The sequence below is a fragment of the Salvelinus sp. IW2-2015 genome, unplaced genomic scaffold, assembly GCF_002910315.2.
Source record: "Salvelinus sp. IW2-2015 unplaced genomic scaffold, ASM291031v2 Un_scaffold1253, whole genome shotgun sequence".
Taxonomy (NCBI): Eukaryota; Metazoa; Chordata; class Actinopteri; order Salmoniformes; family Salmonidae; genus Salvelinus; species Salvelinus sp. IW2-2015.
Genome location: NW_019942801.1, coordinates 183,336 through 195,080, shown reverse-complemented (window position 1 = coordinate 195,080; position 11,745 = coordinate 183,336). Strand labels below are relative to the sequence as shown.

The following is an 11,745-nucleotide window of genomic DNA, read 5'->3' as shown; positions in this document are numbered from 1 at the left end:
CATTTGGCGGCTTTTCTGTGGAGGTCACTGGCGGAGACAAGAGGATCCTGTGGGGATCCTTGGAGTTTTTGGTCAGTTTGTAAGGGGAAACTATTTGGCACTTGTGGAGTCGAGGAGGGCCAAGGGGGACTTTTTGTTCTCTGGTGACTGTGGGCTGTGTGTGACAGTTAAAGAAGGCCATCTGACTTGTGCTGGGTACTTGGGTTTTGGGGATAACCTGATGTGTTTCTAAGGTTCCTGTAGCTGTTGGTCTCTGTTGTGGGATAGAGTAGGAAAGATACTTACGCAATTCGTGCTTTCGTGGCAAATCCAAACCAATATTGTGCTGGCTTGATTAAATTTTCTTTCACATTGTCCTTTCCAGCATGGTTCCAGCAACTATGGTCGATGCGTAACCAGGCTGGTGCAGTACAGCTTGGTTTGGCTCAGCTCAGTGGTGGGAACAGGGTGTGTCCCCTGGGTGGAGGATGAGGGTCAGAGGGGGTAACGGGAGAGGCAGGCAGGCGCCATGTAGAGTGGCAGACGCCTCATGTACACTTAGACCCAGAGGGTGTGAGAGTTTGTTAGGGAATCAGTTTTCTCTTCTGGTCAGCTCCCCATAGAAAAAGGGCAATCTGAGAATTGGTTTACCAACTGAAGACGAGGTCTAAACCTCACACCTATTGTACCTATTTCTGAAAGGGTCCTCCTTCAGTATAATCTGCGCCACACACACACCACGGCTCTACTTTGCAATCTCAACCATGTGCTATTCTTTTTGATATGTTCTGTTTATGACTGTGATACCTGTTTGAGGTTTATATTATGACACATTTTTAACAGGCTTTTGATTCGCTGGGAACCAGGATGGAAAGGCAAATGTGAAAAGATCGTATCTGAACCAGCACAGAACAGTTCAGGTAATACTATACAGCACAGTACAGCATTATTAAAGAGGCCAGAAGGGACTTACAATCCCTGGTGGGCAAGCGTTTCGAGAACAGTGCGCAGCTGCCTTCGTGTCCCCTGGTCTGAGTGTGCTGGAGCTGGTCGTTCAGCTACATCCAGTCTAGATGAACAACATTCTGCTGGGTGAGGATGCTGAGTGGGCTTGACTCGTGGGTGACAGGGCGTTGAAGAGCGGGACGAGAGGTATGAGATATGGCTCCCCATGAGAGCCATAAGAAAGAGAAACTCACGGGCTGGGGGGGAGGGGAGGGGGGAAAAATCAGGAAAGGCCACCCCTGTGCTGAGTATCTCCTGAGGGGAGTACTGCCAGCCAGCCATGGGGACAGAGAGAAGGAACATAGTTCCCAGTGTTTGTGTCCTTTACAGCCCGGGCCGACACGACACGCTCCCCGGGCATGGTGTGTGGCGTCCCTTATCGCAGCGATAAGTGGATTTCTGACATGTCGGTGACGGGTGGCTCCCTGTGAGATGACGGTCCTGCTGTATTTCATATCACGCGGTGGAACAACGGGGACGACATGATCTCATGGAGTTCACATGCGTTATCTGGCGTGGCGAGGGCTTGTGGGTCTGGAGTGGGTGCCATGAGATGACTTGGCGCTTGACAGTTAGGAAGGACGGACATAAGCGAGGAGAGTGTCTTCTGCATTTGGTCCAATCGAATGTGAACAAAGAAGGTTTTCTTGGTGTTAAAGGGGTAAAGGGGTCAGTCGCTGGCGCTGCTCCTGAGGAAAACGTCAAACTTTTTCGGGCTGGTGGATGATATTTCTGGACGTGGCTGAAGTTGACCCTGATTCTCGTGCCTCAGAAACATGGATACCTACCCAGTCCTTCCAAAGCGCCTCCCCCATCCCTGTCCCCCACCCCTGTCGCTCTTGCGTGTAAGCGCCGGCAGCCTTTAATGTCTACCAAATTATCTTTGCGCAGGAGCCAGAAGCCTAAAGCTGTGTAACTTAGTTTCCGGATAGGAATACCATCACTCTGCATTCCCTGGCTGGATAGTGTGACACACATTGGGCCTCTGTATCCTCTCTTCCACCCGCTTCTATCCCTCCGGTATGTCTCTTGTCAGAATAGTCCTGTAGACCGCTGCATGTTGACAAGCACAACGTATAGTGCACTTCCGTGCTTACTGCTTAGCCCCATGCTTGAGATGAAGTTTATATAACAGCTTAGGCTAACTTCCGTGCTTAGCCCATGCTTGAGATGACGTTTAGAGTATAGAATATCTTAAAGGGGTGGTATTCAAATTACACATTTACGTACATTTTCTTAGCTTGAAAGTAGTTTATAGGCCACATTGTATGCAGCTAGGGTTGCAAAGGGAGGGTATATTACTGGAAGCGATTGACGTTTACCAGTAAACTACCAACACTATTGCGTTATATAGCAAACGTGCCCACTCTGGTCTTGCCACATGTGCTCTAGCCAACAGCTCGCAGACACAGTGCGGGTAGGCTATGTACATTATGAGATTATTATGGATAAAAGTAATATTATTTTTATTTGTCAAATGGCAGCCAAGCATCGATCGTCATGTCAGCAGAATAAGACCCTCGATATTTATTGGAAAGGAGCATTAAGCTCATCACTTTGCACGTTCACCACCCTGTGAATCTCATCTTAACTTATTTCATCTGTATCCTAATAAACCGCATGGTTTCCCGAGCCGTAGCGGGAGGACCACAAACCATATCATCGCGTGACTCCAAGTTTACTTCGATATGATGGTTATTATATCAATATTTGCGCATAAAAGGTGTTTCCACACCATTTCTCGCATAATTACATTTTCCCGACACAAAAATATCCCACCATGTCGAAGGAACAATTTGTCTGTCAGCATTTATAAAATAGTTTCTTCAGCACCGTCGTGACTTTTTTCACGTGTCAGGTAATTCATCCGCATGAAATAGTTGGATGGAAAATTGGTTTCTGTCATCTTTAGTCGATTTGCAGGACTATAATGGAGAGCTTGCAAGCGTTTGGCTAACGGTGTAAACATCTCCCTTCATTTATTTTATTTTATTTAACCTTTATTTAATTAGGCAAGTCAGTTCAGAACAAATTCTTATTTACAATGACGACCTACCAAAAGGCAAAAGGCCTCCTGCGGAGACGGAGGCCTGGGATAAAAAAATTAATAAAAATACAATATAAATATAGGACAAAACACACATCACAACAAGAGAGACACAACACTTCATACAAGTGCATACCTAGAGTACTGGGCTGCCTCAAGCATAAATACCACCCCGTAGAACACAAAGTCTAAGCTTTCTGCAAGGTGCCTGTTCTTCCTGTTATAGCATATGCTGACGGCCCCATATAACTGAGGCTGACTGGCGGAGACGTTTTTGCACTGTTTGTCTTATTGCCTGTTGCTCGGCTGTTACATACAGTATCAAATGTTGTGGTATCAAATAGTGCCCCGTTTGGATGACTTCAGTTTCGTCTACAGCCCCCCCCCCCCGGCACTCTGGGCTGCAGGTCACACATTGGGGCCCAGGGCTTTACAACATAAGGTTAGTTACACATGTTAACAACTCCGCGAAGGACGCCTCCTGACACAGAAAGAGCCCATTAGGGCTCTGGTCAAAAGTAGTGCACTATGTAGTAGGGGTTGGAACCAAAATTATATATTTTTTTAGTTTCACTGTTCCGATCAGTAAATTAAAGTTCTGAACTGGTTCAAACAAAAAAATCATGGTTTATATCGTTCCTCTCTGTTCCTTTTTAAACTTTACATTACATTTAGCTTGACATTGAATTACTTCGAGCAGCTTGCTATGGAGCTTGCAAGCTATAGATGTTGACATGCTTTGGAAAGACAAGTGTAGGGCGCAGATGCAACTGAACTTTGGTGGGTGGGAAGAGAGGGAGAAAGGGAGAGAGGTTGGAGGTGCAGGTAGCCTACACAATCACACACGCTGGAAAAGATTTTCAGCCGGCTGGCAGACACTGGACTATGTATCTTGAGTGACAGAGTGAGGGCTTTGCATAGGTGCATCGTAGGTGCATTTACATCAGCACTGCTCGTTCTCTCCCTTCTAATCTGAGAACACACACACACACAGGCTGGTGGACGGACGGACACAGACAGACAGACAGACAGACAGACAGACAGAGAGAGAGAGAGAGAGAGAGAATCAAACAGAGACAGACAGACAGACAGGGTGGCAAGCAGACGGACAGAACCACAGACCGACAGGACTCTTTCAGAAAGCATGTTTGATTTGATTATGTTAAGCGTCTTGTTGATGTGCCGTGTGTGCGTGCTGCAGACTTCACAGGAGTGAAGGATCTGGCAGTGGCCTGTTTCATAGCAGCAGACCAGGACCAGAATGGAGCAGTGTAGCCTAATAGTTGTGGGAAACCAGAGGCAGCCATCTCTGCCAGGAGAAATGCAAGACAAAACTGGGAGCAACATGTTTGGAAGGAGGAGGGGGGGATAGAGGGGTTGTCACAGGCCAGGCACATACATTAAGGAGGGAGGGGTTGACATGTGTGTGTGTTGAAGGAAGCAGTCAAGTGCTAGGAGAGGGGCAGGGGTGAAAGGGGGGTGGAGGGGGCTGGAACGTGTAAACAGAGTGGATAGGATTTTAACCCCATGCGAAATAGAATGTGGCAGAGTTCTGAGCTGTCAGAAAGCTCTGAGCCGGAATGCCAACGGCCTGTTTATCGGCACGATGTAAGGCAGGGAGGGAGCGGAGGGCTAGCGAGTGAGGAGCTAGGAATGAGCAGAGTCATCGCCGGTACTGTAACCCGACGCCTTACCATGATTGTCTGTAGCAGCTGGGCAGCCACCATGTAGAGAGGGGTACTGGTGGAAGAACCACGCTTCCCCTGGAACCATTTACTTTCCTAGGCCAGCCATGATATGATCCAGGCAGGCCCACTCCATCCTCTAATGTGAGGTCCCTACATTGACCTCAGGGGTAAAAAATCATGCAAATCTGCACAGTCACAGGATGGCCTTATTTCTATTACAGCATATTGGATGACTGTCATTCATATTCCATTCACCCATTTTCCCTATACCCATCATGAGGTTGCTACAACCTAGCCCACGAATGAAAGTTAACAACATACACTACCGGTCAAACATTTTAGAACACCTACACCTAAAGCAGATATTCAAAGCATTATTTTACAATTATTGCAACTGGAAGTTTTGAGAAATTATATGATACAAATTTGCATTTTCTTGATTTATCAACTGGAACATATTTTTTTTACATTTTTTAAATTAGTTGTTCAGTAAACCTGCGTGACGTCTGTGTGTGTGTGTGCATCAGTGGCGATTTTAGCATGTACAGTTGAAGTCGGAAGTTTACATACACTTAGGTTGGAGTCATTAAAACTAGTTTTTCAACCACTCCACAAATTTCTTGTTAACAAACTATAGTTTTGGCAAGTCGGTTAGGACGTCTACTTTGTGCATGACACAAGTCATTTTTCCAACAATTGTTTATAGACAGATTATTTCACTTATAATTCAATGTATCACAATTCCAGTGAGTCAGAAGTTCACATACACTAAGTTGACTGTGCCTTTTAAACAGCTTGGAAAATTCCACAAAATTATGTCATGGCTTTAGAAGCTTCTGATAGGCTAATTGACATCATTTGAGTCAATTGGAGGTGTACCTGTGGATGTATTTCAAGGCCTACCTTCAAACTCAGTGCCTCTTTGCTTGACATCATGGGAAAATCAAAAGAAATCAGCCAAGACTTCAGAAAAATAATTATAGACCTCCACGAGTCTGGTTCATCCTTGGGAGCAATTTCCAAACGCCTGAAGGTACCACGTTCATCTGTACAAACAGTAGTACTCAAGTATAAACACCATGGGACCACGCAGCCGTCATACCGCTCAGGAAGGAGACGCGTTCTGTCTCCTAGAGGTGAATGTACTTTGGTGCGAAAAGTGCAAATAAATTCCAGAACAACAGCAAAGGACCGTGTGAAGATGCTGGAGGAAACGGGTACAAAAGTATCTATATTGACAGTAAAACGAGTCCTATATCGACATAACCTGAAAGGCCGCTCAGCAAGGAAGAAGCCACTGCTCCAAAACCGCCATAAAAAGCCAGACAACTGCACATGGGGACAAAGATCGGACTTTTTTGAGAAATTTCCTCTGGTCTGATGAAACAAAAATAGACCTGTTTGGCCATAATGACCATTTTTATGTTTGGAGGAAAAAGGGGGATGCTTGCAAGCTGAAGAACACCATCCCAACCGTGAAGCACGGGGGTGGCAGCATCATGTTGTGMGGTTGCTTTGCTGCAGGAGGGACTATTGCACTTCACAAAATAGGAAGGAAAATTATGTGGATATATTGAAGCAACATCTCAAGACATCAGTCAGGAAGTTAAAGCTTGGTCGCAAATGGGTCTTCCAAATGGACAATGACTCCAAGCATACTTCCAAAGTTGTGGCAAAATGGCTTAAGGACAACAAAGTCAAGGTATTGGAGTGGCTATCACAAAGCCCTGACCTCAATCCTAACATTTGTGGGCAGAACTGAAAAGTGTGTGTGAGCAAGTGGCCTACAAACCTGACTCAGTTACACCAGCTCTGTCAGGAGGAATGGGCCAAAATTTACCCAACTTATTTTGGGAGGCTTGTGGAAGGCTACCCGAAATGTTTGACCCAAGTTAAACAATTTAAAGGCAGTGCTACCAAATACTAATTGAGTGTATGTAAACTTCTGACCCACTGGGAATGTGATGAACTAAATAAAAGCTGAAATAAATCATTCTCTCTACTATTATTCTGACATTTCACTTTCTTAAAATAAAGTGGTGATCCTAACTGACCTAAGACAGGGAATTCATTTTTACTAGGATTACATGTCAGGAGTTGTGAAAAACTGAGTTTAAATGTATTTGGCTAAGGTGTATGTAAACTTCCGACTTCAACTGTAAGTCTTGGTGGGGCAAATAATAAAAATAAAAGTATGATGCACGCCATCAAAGCCACAACACAACACTAATCAATACATGAATGCACAATAACAGTGACAAACAATGCCCACAAACTGCTAGGGCCTACATAAAGCTGCACCAACAGCAGTCCCAACATCTTACCACTGCTACACCAGGCTATCAGCGGAGCCTTGTCTGGCAGCGAAACACTTTATTCAGCCTCATTTACTGCCTTTTAAAAAAACATAGCTGATATGGCTGACTTGCTTAAACAAATGTGGTTTCTAATGAGATGTACAAACTATGGCATAAGGGGATGACAAGCGGATAAGAGGCATTCCGTAATTTTGATTAAGACATTAATGAGCGAGCTAGGACGGACGTAGTCAATATAATTTTTTTTTTTATTGCACTTTTGAAATGGACAGCGATAGAATTCAGAACCTGGGCCGTTCTTACAGTGTTCTCCCTGTACACCAAGTCAGAAACATAGGATAAATAAAGGGAGCATATAAGCAGACAATGAAAGTTCTTACAATATTCAATGATTACATTTCTCTAAAACAGGTTATAGGCTACATGTGCATCACCAAGTCAAAACAGTAGGCGAAATTAAGAGGGGAAAATAGACCAAATTATTAGAGTGAGGCACATGGGCTACTAATAGCGTACTACACAACATACACTTAGTATTACTTTCTTGGCTACGGTATACATATCTCCCTGGTATATTACATAATTTATGCAGCAGCATACAATAGATTTTTGGAGTCACCTTCTTGTGCGGTGCTCACTTGAACAGGAAGGTGACGCGGCTGCCCTTCGTGGTCAAATTTTGTCATCAAAGTCTGGCATTCTCTGGATTTATGGTGCTTTCAAAATAACTGGGAACTCGGGGGAAAAAACAAGGTCGAATCATGATGATCTCATTGATCTTCAGGTCGTAGCTCGAGTTGGATAACCGTTCAAAACGTATTTTCCCAGTCGGCGCTCGATTATTCCCGACTTCTCATTTGTCTTGAACTCACTGAAGTCAATTTTTTGCAGTTCCGAGTTAACAGTTGTTTTGAGTGCGGCACACATCATGCTTCATTGACAGCATGGCCAATGTTAAATGTTTATAATTTTAAACTTGGAAAAGAGACCCTTAATCCCAGATTTGGGACCACACCGCCACTCCACTGAATAGCAGGCTAGTGATTACTTTGCAATACTTACAGAGTTAGCCACTGTCACTGATTACTTCCAAACCACTCATTGTTGAATTTGCGATTTCCAACTTGTTGTGCAGTGTTTATGTCCAATGGCCGATGAGCACCGATACGTTTTAACTATAATTTCTCTTCATATGACAAGGAATGAAAAGGATTTGCCAGTAGATTGTCGACTTGATTCATGATGATGACTGATAGCTAAGATTTTGAAAGTATGATGTTGACATGATCAGTCCAATCAAAGCTACTGTACATATAACATGATTTGACGTCATTTTATCTGTGGCCAATGACCTTGAGCCTTCTTGGATGGGCACTTATAAAGTAACTCTATGGCAGCACCCAAGTGGCTTTAATTTTCTAGGACTACCCTTAGACTTGGCGGTGACGTAGTGTCCCCATGAGTGACAGAACACTGAGCCAATCACGGCGCAACGCTCCGTATTTTCTGCTGGCTTGCCCCACCACAGAAAGCACTGAGCTAGGCTGAAACCTGCATTTTGGAGCTGCCTTACTCAAGAAAACAAAAAAGAGTTGTTGGTATGCGGATTTATTAACTCAATGATATCATTTATTTATTTTTACATTGTTTGCAAACTGATATGTGACACGTATTAATGCCAAAATAACATGCAAAACAGCCCCCCCCAAAATAAGAATGTAGATATCTTTTTGGGGGGGGGTAAAAAAAATAGCAAAAAATGTGGGACTCAAGTCGGGCTGACCTGACCTGAATGACGGGTCGCCGCTGGCGTGCAAGCACACCTGTGGAGCCACCAGCCACACTGCCTTGGTATGGTCAATATGGTATTATTTAGAAGTTGTCTTGTCATTGTAAAGGAGTTTCTGTTGACGAAAGGGAAGAGGATTCTGTAAAGTAGTTTCAAGGCTACGGATTGTTGTAAAAAGTACAGATGAAGGCTTGGCTGCTCAAAAACACAGAAAAGGACTGACATGTCTGAGTTCACATTTCAGCTGAAACTGCTGCACAGTGTCCTCACCCAGTCTTTTCTCTTTGTACCTGTCCCTCTCCATGAAATACCCTTATGAAACAATATGCCAAAACATTTTAAAGATGTATTTTTTCAACTTCCATTTTCATGCCTAATATCTTTTCATCTTCCTGATCCATCCCTCCAACTCACAGCACACTAGTTAAATTAAGGTTACATTCAAAAAAAAAAAAAACCTGCTGAGAGACCCCGGTGTGGTTGCATTTCTCGCCCAGCAGAATGCCAAGATGGTCGCCCTGCTCCCTCCCACAGGCACCGAAGTGTTTCGCCGCTTCACCCTTGAGTCGCTGGCGGAGATCGAGAGGCGGATGGCCGAGGAAGCAGAGGAGCAGGAGAGAAAAAAGGCCCTGAACATTGAGGTACATTTAACATTTGAGTCATTTTGCAGACACTCATCCAGATTCCAGAGTGACTTTACAACCAGTGGATTTAAATAAGGTAGTTAAAATGACCACATATCACAGTCAAGCCATTGCAAGTAAATCTTTCTTTCAAAATAGCTGCTATCCGCAAAACCAGTGCTGGTAAGAAATGGTCAAGTGATTGTGATCATGTTTTTTTGTACCTTTCCGGAGGTGGCAGAGGAGGACCTGCCAAAGCCAGCCGTCGACCTGGAGGCCGGCAAGGCCCTGCCATTCATCTACGGAGACCCGCCACCTGAGCTGTTCAACACGCCCCTGGAGGAACTGGATCCTTTCTACAAATCACACAAAGTGAGCACTGCAGTGAGCACTGCAGACCATGTCCCTTAGTGGCCCGAGGACTGAGTGTCCACAGAACCAAACATCATCACAAAGTTATTTAATTTACAATAAGCTCAAATCAGAGGTGTATTTACACATTCCAAGGAATATTATCATATTGTTATTATTCAGAGGGTAAATGCCCTCTGATTTACAACAATTACAACAAACTCTATTTTGCTAATATCCTTGAGACAAACATCAAGACATTCAATTATTCTTTCTTCACTAATCTTTACTTCTTGTTTTTCAGACCTTTATTGTCATCACCAAAGGGAATACAATATTCAGGTTCAATGCTGAGCCTGCCTGCTATATTCTAACACCCTTCAGTATTCTCAGGAGAGGATCCATCAAAATTCTCATACATTCATATCCTTTCAATACAAGTATCTCACTGATCTACATTATAAATACATATAACTTAGGATCCTGCTGAATGTTCAGAGTCCAAGAAATGTGCTAGTGTGTGTGTGTGTGTGTGTGTGTGTGTGTGTGTGTGTGTGGTGGGTGTGGGTGATGTTTGTGTGTGTGTGTGTGTGTGTGTGGTGTTGTGGTGTGTGTGTGTGTGTGTGTGTGTGTGTGTGGTGTGTGTGTGTGTGGGAGAATCAGAGCAGGTGGTTAGTCCAGTTCATAAATAGAAACTGTCTCTGAGCCTGTTGTTATCAGACCTCATGCTCCGATACCATGTGCCCGACAGTAAGGGAGTGAACAGCTCGAGGCTGGGGTGTGTGGGGTCCTTGATGATGCGGCTGGCCTTCCTCATCACTATTTCGAGTAGATGTCCTGGATGGGTGGGGGCACTGAGCCATCTTCACTACTCACTGGAGGGCCTTGCAGTCATGGATGGAGCAAATCCTGTATCAGGCCGTGATGCAACCAGTCAGGATGCTCTCGATGGTGTAGCAGTAGTATATGAAGAGGACCCGGGTGGCATTGCGAATTTCTTCAGCCACCTTAGGAAGTAGAGACACTGTTGTGCCCTCTTGACAAGAGTGGTGGGGTTGTTGGTCCATGTCATGTCTTTGGTGATGTGAACACTGAGGAACTGAAAACTGCTAAGTCTCTCTACTGCAGTCCTATTGATGTGGATCGGACATGTTCCCTCCTCTGTTTCCTGAAGTCAATAATCAACTCTTTTGTTTTGCTGACTTTGAGGGAGAGGTTGTTGTCCTGGCACCGCAATTCCAGTTCACTTACCTCCTCCCTATATGCTGACTCGTCGTTGTTGGTTCCATGCTTACAACCTTGATGATGGAGTTGGTGTCGTGCAAAGCCACACAGTCGTGTGTGAACAGGGAGTACAGCAGAGGGCTGAGGACACACCCCTGGGGGGCCCCTGTGTTAAGAGTCAGTGTGGAGGAGGTGTTGTTGCCAATCCTCACAGTCTGTGGTCTGCCCGTCAGGAAGTCCAGCATCCAGTGCAGAGAGTGGTGTCCAGACGCAGAGTTCTGAGCTTGGTGTCAACAATAGTGTTGAATGCTGAACTGTAGTCAATGAACAGCATCGTCACATAGGTGTTCCTTTTGTTCAGATGTGTTACGGCTGTGTGAATAGCAATGGAAATGGCATTTTCTGTGGATCTGTTGGAGCGGTAGGCAAATTGGAGTGGGTCCACTGTGCCTAGCATGCTGGCCTTGATGTGGTCCATGACCAGCTTCTCGAAGCACTTCATGACGACCGGGTGAGCGTGATGAGGCGATAGTCATTTGGGCATGTCGTCTTGTTTTTCTTGGGCACTGGGATGATGGAAGTCTCTTTGAAGCAGGTGGGGACTACAGCCTGGGACAGGGACAGATTAAAGATGTCAGAGAAGACACCCGCCAGCTGGTTAGCACACACTCCCAGGAATGCCATCTGGGCCAGTGTATTCACTCTTTTGAGAGTTTTCCTC

General features: G+C 44.9%; 1 protein-coding gene across 1 annotated transcript; it reads left to right on the top strand.

The window, feature by feature from the left end:
* Positions 1-1,469: 1,469 nt before the first annotated feature.
* Positions 1,470-10,819, top strand: LOC139024256 (sodium channel protein type 4 subunit alpha B-like). Its single transcript, XM_070438870.1, has 5 exons — positions 1,470-2,004; positions 9,327-9,467; positions 9,684-9,821; positions 10,105-10,240; positions 10,521-10,819. The coding sequence occupies exons 2-5, from the start codon at positions 9,336-9,338 to the stop codon at positions 10,817-10,819; spliced, it is 705 nt and encodes a 234-aa protein (XP_070294971.1). The 5' UTR covers positions 1,470-2,004; positions 9,327-9,335.
* Positions 10,820-11,745: the final 926 nt, after the last annotated feature.